This window comes from Pholcus phalangioides, unplaced genomic scaffold (genome assembly GCF_987345545.1).
Source record: "Pholcus phalangioides strain wild (caught in Gottingen) unplaced genomic scaffold, Ppha-v1.0 ptg000040l_1, whole genome shotgun sequence".
In the NCBI taxonomy this organism is placed as follows: Eukaryota; Metazoa; Arthropoda; class Arachnida; order Araneae; family Pholcidae; genus Pholcus; species Pholcus phalangioides.
Window position 1 is genome coordinate 3530287 of NW_028301626.1, and position 19549 is coordinate 3549835.

Below are 19549 nucleotides of genomic sequence, written 5' to 3' on the forward strand. Positions count from 1 at the left end.
AGGTGGCAACAGAAAACTCGTAGACTTTTCAGATGTACGGTGATTTCGATAGATGTACAGCTAGTAAACTTTGCGGTTATGGGTTAAGGTGGCAACAGAAAACTCGTAGACTTTTCAGATGTATGGCGATTTCGATAGATGTACAGCTAGTAAACTTCGCGGTTATGCGTTAAGGTGGTAACAGAAAACCTGCAAATTACACGGTATAAAGTTAACCTCAATAGAAAGGTAATGAACTTTGCGGCTATTAGTCAGATAATCGATGTGAAAATTTAATCTCATCAATTCAATGTCTTTTTTCTCCCATATAAAAACTTTGAAGAATTTTGCATCTGATTATTAGCAGTGGGATAAATGGAAAATTTTCAGGTTAGATAGATAAGTACTAGAGGGGGCCAGAAAACAAATGGAAAATTAGTGGCGATTACATTAAAACTTTGAGTCTCAATACAGAAGTTTCAGAACATTGCGTAAGTAATAGCGAATTTTGAAGAAAAAAAACAAACAAATCGAATAAATCTAGTATATAATGTAAAAAGACGAGAAAAATGGCAAAATATTTAAATAAGATCACAGGGAAACCTACTAATGAAATCAATTTTTTTCAAAAAGAATTAAAAAAATTGAGGTCTTCAATATTATTTGAATAAAAAAAAAATAATAATGCTAATAATTCGATTGGCACACGTACAAATTTGAATTGTTTTTCTTTAAATAGAAGAAAATAACATGCTTCCACAGAACTAAATTTTCAATACGAGACCTAACTAAGTAAACGCATTCTAAGAAATGATTCGGATTTTTGTTGTTGTTGTTATTTGGAGACTAGTATTAAAAAAAAAATGCTAAACAGAACAATATACGTATATATATAACATATATATATATACTCATATGTAATAAATAAGTAAAAAAATAACTAGCCAAGAACTAGTATTCGAGACAGAAATGGGAGAAACAATCGAAAAATTCGTGCTTTTTCAAATAAAATAATAAAACTGACGATGGACAAGCTGATGGGAATGGGAAGAAAAAGCATAAAGCGGTACGACAAAATAAAAAGTGTTAATTATACCCAAATCTTACACACACACACACATATATATATTATATATATATAAAAAACATCTAAGAGGTTATATGTACAATTTTTAGGCAACATTTTCCTCAATGGTAACGAAATAAAGGATATGAAACATACAGACACACGTACTCTAAAAAAAAAAACCACTATTACATACAATTTTTAAGCCTCATTTTTCGCTTCTTAACAGTCTCTTAAAAAAAAAACAATTACATGCTGATTTTACCCGTTCCAAAAAAAAAAAAAAAGTGCAAGAAATTTGCAAGAAGAGGGGAAGGAAAAACCAAAAACATACACACATGTACAAATGAACGCACCTCCTCATTCCTAAGATTTTTGATTTTACACTCATGATATATTTTAAAAATGGGGGGGGGGCTTAATAATTATATATATATATATGTATAATATGTACAACGAGGTAAAGATTTTTGATTTGATTTTGGAAAGGATTCATCATTGTCCCCAAAATCTAAACCCCGCTCAGCAGGTATAATACTCGGATAAAGTGCAGCGTCATGGTCCCCACGGCCCTGCTGAGTGAAGCAAGAACTTATAAGGACAATAATATTAACTAATAATAATGATAATTAACAATTTTTTTTATTCTCGTCTTTCTGTTTAATGGCCATCAGACAACATATCACTGAACTATTTCCGCTTTTAGATCACTAAACTTTCTTTTTGAATACCACCCGAAGAGTAATACCGGCACATGCGATAACACGTGGAACGGATAGCCCTCCACGGACGTTACGGTGAAGAAAAAACGAAGATGTGGGAGATTTACTAATGGCACCAAGAAAGAGAACCGAAATGTGATTCCACTTTTGCATTGATCATTTTATATACTGGCAGTGCAAATTTCGTGGAAGATGCAGAAAAGAATTGCGGTATAACACCGCAAAGTAAAGAGTTTACATGACTAGAAAGAATACTGGTATGATGGTTTCAAGGATCTAATTTAGAATGCTTAACTTTTGATGGAAAACGTCGATGGGTTGTATTGATTCCTAATATAAAAAAAATATCGGTTAATCTTTTGGTGAATAAACTACGGTTAACTAGTATTATCTGAGTTTGCTGTAAGATACAAAATTCCAAAGCCTGCAGTAAAAAACTACATGGCTTGAACCCGTCAGCATTGTTATCTTTCGCTACAAAAGTAGTGAAACACTTTGATCAAAGAATGGATCAAAACTTAGAGGTTTACCAGCTCAAAAATAACGTCATTACGGACTGATTGATCAATCATCAGCCTTACCAGCTTTATTCAAATGACCCTTGAAGTAGACAAAAATTCAAAGCTACACTGACCTCATTGGTACTAATAAAACGATTGGTAACTGCTAAAGAACAGTATATAAACGAATCTCATCATTCAGAGTATAATATTATTCTGGACATCGAGTTAAGACTAGTTATTTCGAAAGTATTGCACATCATAAAACGACGAGGGATCCGGAAATTTATTAGGTTAACCACTAAAATTATGACTGGTATTACTCTTCGCACTGGCTTACTAAAATGGGTGGGGAAGGAATGTACTGCTTTACATAACACTTCGAAAACACGACTGTGAAAAACAACCCAATACTTTGATTTATTTAGCATATAAACTGGTGTAATGTTGTTGTTTTTTTTATTCTTTTTTATTTAGCTGAATAAACTATAACGTATATTGAGTTTAATCTAGAAATATTTGGGTAAATTGAAACTGATTAATTCTCGGACAGCACGCATACTGTCTAACATATCCAAACAGATACCCCAATAGGATCAACGTGAAACAGTTCAAACGCTACATGTCAAGTTCGAAATCCCCAATCGCCTCTAAAAATTGGATTCCTAACTTGAAGGATTGTTTTATAGAAAGGACAAAGATCAGGTAAAGAGAGAGATATACAGAGGTGTAACTAGGATATATATATATAAGTTCACACGGCCAAAAAAAAAACCAAACTATCTGGCTCCAAAAAGGTTGTACTTCGTTCAAAAATAAATAAATAATAGTAATAAAATGACCCCTGAGTTTCAACGCTGACATTTCCACAACGACACGATATTTAAATTAAATGCAAAAACAAAAGAGAATGCCGTTTGTAGAAAGTCAGTTGTTAAATATATATGTATATAAAACAAAAATCATATATATATATATTTATTTATATATATTTTATATCCCATCTTCGAAGCTTTTAAAGGGTTGGCGGGAAGAAAGCGAAAATAAGAACATCGAACGGACAACTACTAAAGAAAAAACAAGAGTTGGATGGTTTCTTACTCGATAGGAGCTAAATGTCCAAACGGGCAGGGGTAAGAGATAATTAATGCGTAAATTTACATTAACGGGAGAGGGGGGGGGATGGGCAATAATAATAATAATGCAGCAGTAAAATTTGAGCAAGTTGTAAAAACGCAACAATGAAGTTTTTTTTTGTTTTCTTATGCTTATCTTCCCCCGGGTATTTTGGATTTCGGTTTACGAACGGAGATGATAGTTATGGAGGGGAGGGGGGGCAGGCATGGGGAGAAAAATCGCACACCATAATACTAAATCTACCATATATATGACAAAAAGCACATCTCACTTTCCAATTATCTTAATAATATTTTTTTGCTCTCTCTTGTTAATTTTTAAGAGGAAAAAAAAAAATGAAACAGAACCAACTCTGCACTCTCTACAAATAGCTATTTAAAGACCAAAATGTGCTTTCAACTTGTGATATGACTTACATTACAGCGGTTATTACATACACACGAACATACATTTATATAAGAACAAACCCTTTTTTTTTTCTTATGGGAAAACGCAGAAAGGAATAAGAAAACAAGGGCAAAAGATACGAAATCATCAAATCTCAACCATTTTGATTTTTTTTTTTCCGACTTAAAGTCTTAAGAGACTCTTTCTTAAAATCTATATCATATAAGACATCATCAAAGCAACAAGGTAATAATATAAGTTAAACACAAAAATTCTCTACAATTCAAAAAATTACATTTTGATTATTAATTTTTTTTTTTCTTTGAAGACAAATCATTCTTCAAGGAAAGATCGACTTCGGCCCGGTCTCGACCCGAAATCTTTTTTTAAACAATTTTTTTTTTCAGGTAACGTAGAACAACATTAAACTGAGACCAGTTGGGATTTTGGAGGGGGAGGGGGTTGTTATTTGGATGTGTGTATATAGGAGGGAGAAAGTGTCTCTCATTGGCTTTTGCTACGAAAAGGGTTTTGCTTATTGTGAATTTTTTTTTTTTAACAATAATTGTTGTTGTTGTTAAAAGCTAATGCGGGGGGTAAATGAAAAAAAAACATAAATGAAAGCGTAACATATGTTTCTCAGAAACGGAAGGGAAACGTTACCTTCATGCAGGAGTGAGAGAGAAAGCAACAGTAATTGGTTGAGATACCTTTTGGGACACCGGCAAGTAGACCAGCGATGGCACGAAGGTGCCGCTGTCTGTTGGTGCCCCGTCGCAGTCGGGCTGGGCCAGCAGGAACGGCTGCATGATGAAGGAACCAGCTGACGGTGGATTCTGGGGCATTGCGAACGTCATGGGCAGGTGAGGACTGTTGGGCGGAGGCGGCGGCAAACCAGAAACGAAGCCTCCAACTCCACCGGAAGAGGAAGTAGTACCAGACGAGGTAGTAGACGAACCACCGGCAGAACTTGGTTTGGGCGACTCCTGAGGGACCACGGTTGTCGTCGTTGTCGTCGACGTCGCTGCCTGACCGGATGATGATGATGCCGGAGGAGCGGGAGGAAGAAGTATAGGAGGAGGTAGGGGTTTCTCGCCGTCCATTTCTAAAACCGGAGACTCCGAGTCATTCGGGTGCTGCTTATTGATATGTATCTTTAGCACGTTCCAAGCCCTGGTAGCGAAACCACAGTATCGACACCTGAACGGCTTAAAGTTCTTCTGTAACGCCAAGCCGCCAGCAGCAGGTCTCTTGTTGCTGTGGACAGCGTATATGTGCGACAGGCACATCTCCCTGGTGCGGAACTTCTTGCTGCATTTGCTACATCGGTAACGCTTGATCCTGAGGCCTGTATTTTTATCCAGCAGCAGAGACGATTCGGTCTTGTGCTGAGAGCTCCACGGCCTGCTGAGGTTCTGTGGCAGGTGCTGCGAGTGGTGGTGGTGGTGCGATGCGACTGGGTGATGGGAGATGTCTTTGAGGCTCAGGCCTGCTGCCCGGTGGCTCAAGAAGTGACGCTGCAGAGAATGGTTGTAGCGATATGCGCGGTGGCACACTCTACAGACGAACTTCTTCTCGCCTTCGGTGTTGACTCCGGTATGTCGCTTCTCGTGGGCATAGAGGTTGGACAGCCACCTGGTCGAGTAGACGCAGAAGGAGCAGTGGTAGATCCTGCTGCCACCGATGCTGTGAGACGACTTTGGGGGATGATGGTGATGATGGTGGTGTGACCTGGGGTGATGGTGACTCGGTACAACGGCGGAAGAATTACCGGGAGACGCGTTACCGTTTACTCTTGCCTGTTCGGGGACCATCGCTGACGAGGATTCCGCTGAAGACGGTGTTTTATTCCCTGAGTTATTCGCGGATCCCAACTCTTCGGTTGCTGAGTGATGGTCCTTGATCAGGTGTACGTGTAGTGCCACCTTGTCACCAAATCCCTGGCCGCAGAGGACGCATATACAGCTGCTGTCGACACCAGAATTGCCACTGTCCGAGTTCAAGATGGAGCTGTGGTTCTCCTTCAAGATGCTGCCATGATCACTCGCCATGTGAGCTTTAAGCCACTTTATGCTTTTGAACCTACAGTTACATATCGGACAAACTTCCGGGTAATGGTTGAAGTAACGGCCGCCGGAGTCGCTGAGATCCAGCCCTAATACTGGCGACTCCTTTTCAGCCGACGATTCGCGATTCGAAGAAGATTCTTTCGCTGGTGGCGGTTCCTCGAATATTCCGTGAGTGTTCTGCTTGTGGACTTTCAGGAAGTACTTACTACAAAGTTCTTTCTGGCAGATGTCACACTGCACTCCTCCGATGGTACTGATGCGAGCCGCCTCGTGAGGTTGACTGTCAAGATTTATGCCGTGCATTTTCAACATGTGGGTTTTCATGAAATATTTGTTGCAGAGTTCTTTGTTGCATATGTTGCAGTAATTCCTGCCAGTGAGGTTTCGTGGTTTGTCCAAGGGAGAAAGAGGATGGCTCGCTGGTGGTAGGATAGCGGGTAAGTGAGCAGAGACTGGCACTAATGCTTGGGTTGGATGAATGCCACTCGGAACACTGGGAGCAACGGATGGCATCTGCAAGGCCGAAGGGTGATGCAGGTTCGACGGAAATAGGACACTGTTTGTGTGAGTGATGGTTGGAGTGAGAGTGACGTTACAAGCGTTTGGTATGACTTCAGACGGGAATGGAATCATCTGGGTGGAGAATGTGAGGGAGCTCGAATGTGGAGGGTGCGAAGTGAGAGCAACTGCGTAGGAACATTCGACACTGGGATTGTTGTTAATATGAGAAGAAGTGGAGGAAACCGAATTTTGAGACACAGCAACAGGCGTGTTGGCAAGACCGTTGACAGTTGTGGGTAAGGAAACCGCCTGAGTAGCGACGCTGATGGCATTGGATGTCACTAGTGCCTGCGTTGACGCTGCCGACGATACCACTGCCGAAGCCAGGGAAGTTGACAAAGTGTTGTTGACGATGGTCTTTATCTGGCTGACTTCATCAGCGATGCTCGACTTCTTCTGAGTGGAACTCATGTCTAAAGGTATGCCGTGTATGTTCTGCTTGTGCGTCTTCAAAAAGTACTTGCTGCAGAATTCTTTCTGACAGATTTCGCAATATGCCTCGGAATCCGGACCGGAAGATCCGAAACCCAGTTTCGAAATGTCAGAGGATCCATCCGCCATTTTGAAGTCGGAGTTGTTATTGGCGTGACCAGGGACGTGGCCATCTTCGTTTGGCAACACGCCATGTTCGTTCATCATATGCGCCCTCAGGAAATACTTGTTGTCGAACTCCAGCCGGCACAGGTTGCATGATATCTTGTTGTTTTCATTGCCTGCTGACGCATTCAGCTCCCTGATCATGCTCTGAAGCTTCTGCAGATCCTGACTAGCGACGTCTTCGTGGAGAGATGTCGAGATGTTGTCCTGCAGCAGCGGCTGTGGTGGCAGTGGCACGAGCGCTTTCATGAGTTCACCGTCTTTATTGTCGTTCTGATGGCACTCATTCGTCGGCGAACTTGGCTTTGATTTGCTTTCTTCCTTGACGTAAGGAATGTTGTGGGAATAGAACTTATGCATCTTCAGCAGGTACAGACTAGAAAATGGCCGATTGCAGAATTCACAGGAAAGATCTCCGGGGAATCCTTCGAAACTGAGAGAACCAGGAGACTCTGGAATGTTCTTGTCCGAATATATGTCGCCTACGACCATGCCTTCGTGCCTGTCGTTGGAAGAGCTCCCCTGGTTTTGACTAGACATCGTGGAGAATATTTGACTTCCACCACTACCGCTGCAAGATTTTCCAGGAGAGAATTCTGGCATGGAGATGCCGTGCTTGTTCTGCTTATGGGTCCTGAGGAAATATTTATTGCAGAATTCTTTGCAGCAGAGCTCGCAGAAAGCGTCGGCGTTTATCACACCCATTTCTCGGAGTTTCTCTGGGGTGAAGACATGCGGCACCGTTGAATCGATGGACCCGTGGTGCGAAATCGGTGACTGAATGTCCGTACAAACAGCGATGGCCGTGATATGAGAACCGCTGGATGCTTGACACAGAGAGACGGGCGATGGCGTAACCGCGTTCGTCGTCTTGTGGTTGAACAAGCTAACGACAGAATTCGTCGAGTCAGCCTGAGTCAGGATCGAATCTCGACCGTCTTCAGGGATCGACGGTGGTTGTTGTACTGCAAGGATCTTGTCGTGGTTACTGCCACCGGTTGACGATGCTGCCGTGGTCAGGGCCATGCCAGCCGAAGCTACGACAGGAGAGTTGCTCTTCGCCTCTACCGACGGCGTGCTGCTGGGTGAGATGTTTTGACCCAGAGGGTCACCGATACCGTGTATCTTCTGTTTGTGCTTCTTTAGAAAGTACTTGTTGCAGAACTCTTTTTGGCATATCTCACAATACGATTCCATGTTGATTACACCGGTTCTACCGGGCGTTAAAGATTCCGAAGTCGGTGGCTGTAGCAAATGAGGCAGAGGCAGGGGACTCGTGAGTCCCGGGGACAGGAACGGAGCCCCATATGGTGTGGACATCATGGTGTCGGCGGAGTAGATCCCGTGCTTATTAGCCTTATGCGTCTTCAAAAAATACTTGTTGCAGAACTCTTTATTGCAAAGCTCACAATAGGCTTCTAAGTTGAAGATTCGGACACCCTGGCCCGAGTGCGAGCTCCCGTTCGTGACGGGAGGCGTCTGTCCCTGAGGCAAGACTGGGAAGAGAAACGGGGTCATAGGATTCGGGAACATGGACAGTGCCAAGTTCCCGGCCTTCATGTCGTCCGTCCTCGTGAAAGGAATGAAAGGAGGGGGCATCGGGGGAAACGGGAAATGAGGGTTTTTGAACTCCCGGTTGTCTTGAACTAAAGCATTGGTAGGACTACTGGGAACCAGTTCACCACCTCCGACGGATGTCATCGGTTCGCTGGTCCTTGGGATACTTTCTTTGGATGGCTCGAACATCGACGTCAGGTCTTTGTTACTGGTGCTATTGTTGCTATTATTATTATTGTTACTAATATTGTTATTCCCTGAGGTAGACTTGTTGTAAAACTGCTGCTGCTGCTGGAGTTGCCTTTCCAGAATCTTTTGCACGTGCTCTTCTTCGATGTGTATTCGTAATAGGTCTTCTGTATCGAAAAGACTGTTGCAATGATGGCACCTAAAACGTCTCGTGGATTCGTCGTTCAGTGTTGGGCTCTTCTGCTGTGGCTCCTGTTCGTCTGCTGGCGCAGCGGCTGATCCCGTGTGCAGGTCCAGCACCTCCTCGAGTCTTTCTGCCACCGACGACGACGACGTCTGGAGAGGATCCTCTGTCATGGTACCGCACTCCTCGCTGTCGAGTAACGGCATCACGGGAGTCGTTTGGTACCTGGAGGGATTGCTCTGCTTTCTCCGCTTCTTGGCTTTTGGTTCTTCCATCACGCTGTTCTCGCAGCTCGTCGGAGGGCTCCTGACCTGGTTCTCGCTGCTGCTGTTGCCATCTTCGTCACCGGAACACTGCTGGCTTTCCAGCAGTGGCGGCGGTGACGACATACCCTGGCTCGACGATATACTGTGGTGGTGGTGATGATGGTGGTGATGGTGCATGAGTTCCATCGGTTCTTCATCGATTGTAGAGTTCATTCTCACAATCATTGCTTTCTCGACACTGACACCGTACATATCACAACAACTTTGCTGCATAATTTAGCGGAAAGGAAAAAAAAAGAACCTTTTCTTTCTTCTTTTTTCTTTAAATACGAAATCTAGTTGGCTTCTCTCACTCCCTGTTGTAGTTTCTTGAGATTTTCTTGAGGTTTTTTTTTTTTTTGGTTTTTTTTTTTAAATGTTTTAAAAAGTTTTTATCAAAGTTCTAGAATACATCTTGTAATTTCGTAGAGGGAAGGAAGTCCATGGTGCGGTCTATAGAGGAAGAAAGAAAAAAGCCAATAAGTAATCCGCAAAAATTCTCTACATGCACACAATATAGACACTTATTACACATAATTAACATTAATAAATATCATATTTATTAATGTTACACACACATAATTTCATTAACGGAATATCACTAAAGTAGACACTATTTATTATAATGACGGATAATCATGGCGAGTTTTGTTATCACTTTCACTTAGTACGGAATGGAACAATATCAGGGGCGTCGGAAGTGTTTCGAACCTGTGGGTGCTCGTCTTGAGTTCCATATAGGAAATTTCGATTTCTGAATCAATTCTGTGGGTGCTCGGACCTGTTTTACAAATTTTCGTGGGTGCTCGAGCACCCACAGCACCCCCGGCTCCGACGCCACTGAACAATATCATAACACATTTTTTTTTTTTTTTTGCATGTTTTGAAGCTAAGGTTGAACCAGTCTCATTTGTTCTTTATACGATTTGCAAGACCATTCAGAAAGTGAAAATAAGGCTCAGACCCATGCAACTAATTAACACGGGTGTTCGAGCACCTACAAAATCCCTGGCTCCGACACCACTATCCTGCACTGAACTGTCGGAACTCACAAGTTTCTTAGATGTTATAATATTTTGAAACAAACTGGTATGCCTTTTGAAGTGAGTACAGTGATAACCCGACTTGCGTCAGTAATTCGTTCCAAGACAGACGACGAAAGTCAAGGGGAAATTTTTTCAACGGTATTGTCTTTCCCTCCTCAAGAGAAGAAAGGGTAAGTTCACAGAGATTTTTTTTATTCTTTTCTTATTTAATCTTTTTTTTATGTATTGTTGCCAACAGTGAAAAAATGTAACAACAATATTCTTCATCAAAAACAACTAGAAACCGGACTTAAAACAACCGGAATTGATTTCGGCCTCCTTTTGGATGACCAAAGGTCCCGCATTTTTCCATTACACCCGTATTATCACGTAATTTAGAAATAAACTACTAGTTGGCAGTAAAACTTTTTTGAAAAACACTAGAAAAGCAACTAGCAAAACAACTAGATGGTTATATTTTCGAACAAAATGTCCAGAAAATAAGACCAGATCTAGATGGAAAATAACTAAGTTGGCAACGCTGCAGAAGTGTCTCTGCTACAGTGTCTCAGAGTACGTGGTTGTGTCGGGAAAAATTCCAGCCGGTGACCTCAGCCAGACGAGTCCCCCTTCCCCCAACAAGTCACTCCCTCAACATAATTAAAAAAAAATGGCGCCACACAAAAACAGCAGTTCAAAGATCTGATTCAAAAGTCTAAGTATCACTGTACTTAACTCCATTCAGAAAACCTTAAGAGTAATCTGGCAATTCATACGCTAATCGCATTCTATGGAACGCAACCAGCAATATGTTGGAGGGAATTTTCTTATGATAAGATCCATTACCGAGAAAATAATGTGCAAAGAAGGGGGAGAGTCAGGGGAAGAGGGTGTGAACGGGAAAAACCGGACAACGTTTTCGTGTCCTATTCCGGACAACAAGAGCATTCGTTCCTCCACGTCTGTGGATAAATAAATATATATATATTCGAGGTATAAATATTGGTTCCACGAAGAATACTAAATATTATATAACGGGAGAAAAGCACCGTGGACCAATGGGAAAGAATCATAGCGGCAGATGCACCAGTCATCAGTTCGGTAAAATGTCTAATTATTTTTGTACTCTCTCGACTTTGTTTTACCTCCTAACAAACTGAAACGCGACACAGAACAACAAATATACATTAATTCGAAGCACAAACAGTCTGGGCAATTATCAACTTTTCTACACGGAACAAGATGATGCAAGCAAAAAAGAAAATCTGCAAACGCGTGATTGGTAGAAATCGAGATAAATAATATAAATAATACAGTGCAGCCAATCGACTGCTTTTACAAGGGGACACCAGTATCGATTGGTGAGGGACAATGCAAGGTTATGGTGTCGCAGGGAATTTTTCTCCAATAGGGTTGTTAATAAATGGAATAGCTTACCCCCGGAGGTAGTAAATTGTAACACAATTGACACGTTTAAAAAGAAATACGATAAACATGTTGGGGTAAATCGAGAAGCTATCCATTCTTAGAATAAGACAACCATAAGTAATCTTTATGGGCATCGTATAATATTTTATCATGTGTATATATTGTTTGTAATTTGTGTTAATTGCATTTTTAATTGGGTTGCTGTATTTTTGAAACATATGACAACCATATTTTTATGGGCATCTTTTTATCAGCCACCTCGTTGGGCATTTTGCCTGTTGTGGCGTTGTATTTGTATTTGTATTTGTATTTGTATCATATAGGCGGAATTAAACGCGAAAGGCTGTGGAGGGCATGATGGTGTCAATTCATATATATTAATATACATTAGATAAGTCGGCTCCGTCACTGACACGGGGGGGGGGGGGGAGGGCCGCATGGCGGGAAAGCCTCCCCAGCGTATCTGCCGTGTATAGCAGTGTTTTTCAACCTGTGGCTCGAGGACGCCACCCCACCTCCCCGCCCCCCGGACTTTGTGAGGGGTCCTCACAAACCTTTACCTGCACCGCATGAGTCACATGTTTTGAGCTGTGAAATTGCAATTTGTACAATTTTTCATGATATGCAAATTATTAAAAAAAAATACACTATGGATTTTATGATGGGTAGAGGTGTCGAAATCGACTTCCCCCTGACACTTCAAGGGGCCAGAGGTGCATTGATCGTCACTATAGGGCAGGCCGTAACTACGTTGGAGCAAACGGAGCCTGAGCTGATTAGGAGCCCCACAAAATATTTACACTTATTGTCATAATAAACTTTTCAGGGCGGGGCCCAAGGTAAGGTCTGCCCCGGGGCCCCGAGAAGGCACGCTAAAGCCCTGCTACGGGATGGGGAGGGGGGGTCCGCGACATCAGAAAGGTTGAGAAACACTGGTGTATGGGAACTTCGGTAAAGAGAATGAATCGCGCTCAGCCAACCATGAGAGTTTTGATTCAGCGCGTTTCAATAAAACCAAGGTCTTGCTTTGTGTTGAAAACATGTAATAATTTTTCTTCTAAAATATTTATCAAGTAACGTTTACATTTATAAAAAATTTACCACGTGATAAATTTTCGAATATTGCAAAAATTCAAAATTTTAAAGTGTGTGAGTGAGACAACAGATTCTTCAGAAAACCCTCTCCGGTTTACATCTCTGGTGATATCTCAGGCCTAAGGTTATGAGTGTGATTGGCCGAAAGATAAGCATGCAAATCATTTCAAGAGACCTGGTGGTACCACCCCCTCCCCCTCGCTCCATCGGTATGCAGTGTAAACTAGGGATTCAAACACCCTCCTCAACAGCAAAAAAACGTTTTTAAGTTAAGCATCGAACAGTAGAATACGTGCTCAACGTTAAACCAAAACACTGAGACTAAATTACGAATGAGTTTTGACACTTTATTGAGAGCTTCAATTTCACGCAAATTTTAAATTCACTTTTAAATATTTTATCGAGTTTGATTTATTCTTTAAAAATTTTAATAGCTTTCAATTTTTGAAAAGTTTTATAAATGTTCTGAAATTTTATCACTTTTAATGTTGAAACAATATAACAACAGTTGAAAACAATGGGTAGGGAAGAAAAATTGAAAACAACAGTGAGTAAGCAAAAGTTTGAAAAATATTTTTCAACAGACCAATTTTTGATATTTTTCTGCACCGGGACTAAATTAGATTAGGTACTTAAACGTTTGAAATAAATGACAATGCATTATCTTAAACACTTAGCCCAACGCTTTTCAGCCTATGGTCCGCGGACCAGAGGTAGTCTGCGATGATGGCACAGGTGGTCTGCAGGCAGACTTGATAATTTAATTCTAACTGATCGAAAAATAATGTCGTAATTGGTATAAGATACAGTGATTAGAAAAAAGCATTCTTCGTTATTAGGGTAACCATATCTCAATAGCGATAATAATTAAATACGAGGGAATGTCGATATTAAATGCGGGATATAATTGTAGCTAAAAAAATGCAATTTTCAACGAATTTGCCAAATACTGCTGAAATCGCAGAAGGACGGAGAAGTAAAAGCTGCCGCAAATCTCAATAAAAAAAAAATAATTAATGTCAATGGAATTAATTTCATCCTAACTTGAGTGACCATATTTCATTCATAAAAATATGGGAAATTGGGAGCTTAAATGAATCCATTTAAGCCCCATCGGCAATTTTCATTACATAAACGATGCCATAATTCGGCAAAATCCATAAATTATCGCTTGAAAATTATCAATTATAAGGGGGGGGGTAGAGAGAAATTACTGAAAATCACAGTGAATTGAAATGTAGTTTAAAGATAAAAATTTGGGTTATATCTCTGAAAAATCTGTTCAAATGAATATTTATATGGTCATCATTATCATCATAATATAATTCAATATAAGTGATGAAAATTATCTTCATTCACAATTTCAGTAAGGATTACAAATTGAAATATGCTTCGTTGAAAAAAAACGGGACTAACAGTGTGTCAAAAAGTGAGAACGACCAAAATTACAGGAACACCACTCAAAATACGGGGCATTCCTGTATGATACGTATTTCTTTCCTGAATTTTAATTTTCCGTATTTTTACACGTTTCTCATGTTGTAGGTTAATGGTCCGCCGAATTGTTTCATGCATTCTACTGGTCCTCGGGTTCAAAGGTTCTGAACCCAAGGATTCTATTATTCTAGAACCAATAACTCTCTCCCAGAACAGTTGAGAAACGCTGACTTAGACTATACCAGGGGTGGCCATCCCGTGGCACGCTATAGTATCAAGAGTGGCACACGTGAATGGTTTTCAAAAATTAATGGAATTCTATTTTTCAAACAAAGAAATTCTCTCCAACTCTTGAACAATCCTTTGAATGATGGTTTTGTAGTGCCAAACCTATATCTAGTATGGTAAGCCCTCTTAAAATAATAATTATGTGAAGACTCTCTATTCAATGCGCTTCGGGTTTTCATCTTTGGGCATAGTTTCTGGACGCCGCATGTGTACGCGATTAAAGATCATCCGCCTAGGGGAAGGATGGACATACATTGTATAATACAATTACTTTATATATCCATGAATTCTTGCGGGGGGGGGGGGGGAACTAAGTCCTCTCACAACGTTTATTGGGGAAGGGGAGGTATTCAGGTTAGGTGTCTATGCCCAACATGGTGTAGATAAGGTAAACTTCTTTTACCGATATACGTACATACACAATCTGCCTCGCGAAAATTGTGACTAAAAAAAAAAAATAGAACTCAAGAGACTGACGAACTGAGCATTTTGCCGAAAATAAGAGGACAGCCGAATAATATTTTACAGAAAAGAAAAGAACAATCGTGCCCCATAAAAACGGGACGTATGGTCTGCGCGTTAAAGTTTGTAAAGTGGCGCTCACCAAAAATAATCTTGATCACGTCTTGGAGAAAATATTTGCCACATCAGACTATACAACAGATTTCTAAACCATGAGAATAAGCAACCACTGTTTTTTTTTTGCTCTCACTATCCATCAATAAAAAAAAATTTTACTAACTACCCACGAATTTTTAGAAATTTTTACTAAATATCAATCACATTTTAAATATTTAACTAAGTAATGATCAATGTTGTAACATTGAAACCAAGTAACAGTAGATCCTTAAACACTGAGACTAAATAACAGTAGATTGTTTTTAGTACACTAAACCGAAAGACCGTGCATTTCTTACAATTCTATAACCGATAAGCGAAGAATTAATTTCTTATGGTGAATACACACACACAAGCATCAAATACAAATACAACACCACAACAGGCGAAATGCCCAACGAGGTGGCTGAGGAAAATGTTGCCCATAAAGTTGCCAATCAGTTTATTATTATTATTTACTAAATATGTTTCAACAATTTCTGAACATTATGAAAAGTTTCGATTATTTTTTAAAAGCTTTGATATATATAGTTAATTTTTCTATTACAGTGAAGGGAATTTATTCCATTGTAATTGAATGAAAATTCGCTGAGAAAATTCAGTGATAAAATTTATTTAACATTAATAATTTGTTGGTTTTAACAACTTTTTTTTTGATAAGATAGCTAGTCTGAAAACATTTAAAATCAAAAATCACTTATAAAAGAAAGACGGAAATAAAAACAATGTCTGTCAATAACCAATATTCATCGGCAAATATTTATCCAAATTTCACAGCGTGAATGTTATTAAAAACAATGAAGAGAAGCGCAGATTTTACTATAAGGGATTTTTTTTCCCCCTTTGCGGGACCCGTTCAAAAATTTTTATTTACACTTTTTGCAATTTTTCACTATCGCATCTGAATTTTAATCATTTTTTATATTTCTTTGGACTAGCATCGCACCAAGTGGCATACTCAGCAAGTGATGTTAAAGATGTTTAAGTTAACACATAAATTTTAAAGAATATACTACTTGACAATGTATTTTTAAAGACTATACCCCTTAACAATGCATATTTAAACACTATACCCCTTAACAATGCATATTTAAACACTATACCCCTTAACAATGCATATTTAAACACTATACCCCTTAACAATGCATATTTAAACACTATACCCCTTAACAATGCATATTTAAACACTATACAAGCAACAGTGCATATTTATATATTACACCACGTAATAAGGAATTTTCAACTTTATCAAAGCACGGGATTCTCTCCTCTCTTGCAATAAGTGACAATAGATACTTATGCATCTATGAACATTAGATTTTTGAATATTATATCATGTAACGATGGGATTTTAAAAATTTGCAGAGCGTAATAACAGATTTTGAGACATACAATGAAAACAACATCGTGAGATTTTCTACAGTCATAGATTTTTAAAAAATACCATCCAAAAATTTCATATTGGATGGAAACTACTTTTCTGTTTCTTCAGTTTGTAGAAAGAACTTTCCTTTACTTCCATTCATAGAGTTTATAACTTTAACAAGGAACAAAGAGCCCGAAGAATTGAGAAGCCAAAAAACGAATTATTTAGATTTTAATTCAAATAATAACTTTAAAATAGTAATTAAAATAATTCAAGTTTCTTCTTTTTACAGCAGTTATTTTTTTTTTCGAAATAAGTTTTACTATTTAAAATATAAAGTTACAGTGAATATATTGAGAATTTGAAAAGCTTTATGACCAGGATTATCAGAAAAATTATCAAAATAAATTTTTAAAGTCGTAGGAAAACAGTTTATAATATAATTTAAAAAAAATTACTAGATCATTTTTGCCCGGAATAATTTAGGTTTATAAAGAGCAACATGACTGACGAATCAACTGGACAAAAAGGATATATTTTAGATTTCAAAAATATATATTCCCTCAGAAATATTAAGGTAAGTCAAATGAAATCCTCATAAGAATGAAACCATGTTAAAAATTCCAACCTTGCTATCAGTATAAAATTGAAAGAAAAAAGAAATAGTACGCACCTGGTAACTTAATGCATTGAACCAAAGACGGATAAACGAAAGAATAACCAAAGAAGACGAAGATTAGAATAATGATGCCTAAAGCCGATCTTGAGAAATGATTAAATTAACTTTTATGTTTCTCAAATATAAGCAAACAACTGCAATTCTTTATGGAGGTTAATCATAGTTCTTATTTCAAAAATGTAAATACACCTTTACCAAAAACAAACTTTTGCGGAAACGATTACCAAAAAAAAAACGAAAGAATCAGAGAATATAGAGCATAATTTTGGAGCACGATTATAAAGTCAATTTCTATTCTCTACCATTTTTATATGCCCAGTAAACTCAATGTATTTGCCAAAGAAGACTAATCTAACAAAAGGAAAACCTTTCAATTTAATGAGGCACTAGAATATATCGGCGCATCATCCCACAGTCGGGGTGTCTAACATTTTGGGTTTTCCGAAACGAAACGCAAGAAAAACTAATTTGGGTTATATTTTAAAACTATCAGTTAAACTTGGCGAATTTAAAACAATAGAAATCCAAACATAAAATTGCAAGCCGAATTAAATAAGCCTGGCGTTTTTTTTTTCAGAATTTAAAATATTTTAAATTTGAAGACGGTTTAAAATTGCTTTCTGAGCAGTATGAAGTCAGCAGGTTCACAAACCATTCGTTGGAACTGTTTCAGCTCTTTAATTCGAAGTCAATTTAATGTTTTGAACACCTCGAGGGAGTGATATTACACTGGATGAATATTATTAAAATAATCACTTTGGTGGGAGCAAGAGCAGTTTCGAGCCATACTAAGAAGAATTAGTGTAAGGCCAACATTAGAAGAATTGTTTAAGTTAAAATATAAAATGAGAACCATTTGGGCTAACATTAAAATCATTATTTTAGGCCGCACTGGAAGAAGGATAGCAGTGGTCTTCGCCCTCCGATTATAACAAGGACTGCCTTGTTCCCCAATTGACTGTGTGCCCCCCCCCCCCTGTTTTGGGACACACTTGAAGAATAGTTCTGGGTCACAATTGAATTGGAAACGGGCTTGAATCCGGGCTCGACAAATTTAAGAGCCTGCTAATATTTAGTCTCTTTGTAGCCAAAAAATTTTTTTGGACAAACGGTCTAAAATAACGCTTTTTCCTTACTTTTCCGGGATATGCTAACTCCTATTTCATGTTTGTAGACACGCTGACGTAAATTTTGAAATTTGTGTGCGGTTTTCATACTCCAATTCAGTAGCCAAAACAAAGAAAATTTTGTGCACCAATACCAAATTTTTAATTACCACAGCGTCCTAGGACTTGTCAAGCCATGCGATAGATGAAAAAAAAAATGATAGCCCATGTTAATGTTTCCAGCCAAGTTAACATAAGAAGAGCTCTTTTTTACTTCTTGGTGACAACGAAACAAAATATGCACTAAAAGAGAGATATAGGTACCTGGAAACAGTATTAAAAATATAGCAATCCCTCGTCATATATCGCACTTTTTAATTGCGCTTTCACAAATAACTCAATATAACCAATGATTTTACTTATGCTTCAATATTAACTGAATTTTTAAAAGCAGTTCTCTAATGCAAATAAAATGCGAAATATCCGAATGTTGGCGTTATAACGAGGCATAGTGAAAGCTAGAATTGGCCACGACGAGTAGAACATCAGTATTGACGACTAAAATTTTCTAAATGTGGTTGCTAAATTGGAGTAAATTTCTAAATTGTAGTCTAAGGGCGACACAAAATTTTCTGATTTGATTAGCTACGTCTTTTAACATGGAAAAGATAAAAGAAAACATTATTTAGGACCGCTTTTCTTGAGCAAAATATCATGCTTGGCTCCTAAGAAACTGGGCTGACACCTAAATATTTTTTTTCGATTTATAAAGCCTTGACAAAAGCCATCTGAAATATCCAAGCTCTAAAAATGGAGGCAATTTACAGTCATTTCGGACGAACACGTGGTTATCGTGGGTTGGACAACCCATTCTCTTCCCGCAACGAATGCAACAATAGCATCATCGCACCCCCCAAAAAAATGCAGCAGCTACTGATTGATATGGGGTCATTCAATTATTACGTCAGCATCGCATCGATGGGGGGGGGGGGTTCCGATTTGGTGACTTTTGATGATAAATAGCATTGAAATTAACAGAAATTGATTATAATAACATATAAAGGTATTTTCTTTCGAAATTTTAATTAGAAAAGAAATATTTTTTTTTTCATCTGGAGGGGGAGGCGCACGAGCCCCCTATGCCCCTTCCCCTCCCGCGTACATTTCTGATCCCACCAATATGCGTTAGGAGGCAGTGCTGACGAAATTTTGCTGACAAGGTGGGAGGGGGTCAGAGTTTTGCTGCCTTTTGCT

General features: G+C 38.9%; 1 protein-coding gene across 3 annotated transcripts in view; it reads right to left on the reverse strand.

The window, feature by feature from the left end:
* Window positions 1-906: 906 nt before the first annotated feature.
* LOC149065277 (uncharacterized) overlaps window positions 907-19549 on the reverse strand; it is a 156370-nt gene continuing 137727 nt past the window's right edge. For all 3 annotated transcript variants that reach the window (XM_089254258.1, XM_089254257.1, XM_089254259.1), the window contains one exon: window positions 907-9706. In XM_089254258.1, coding sequence (XP_089110384.1) covers window positions 4457-9487 — 5031 coding nt within the window. In that variant the 5' untranslated portion in view covers window positions 9488-9706 and the 3' untranslated portion in view covers window positions 907-4456. The remainder of the gene's footprint in view (window positions 9707-19549) is intronic.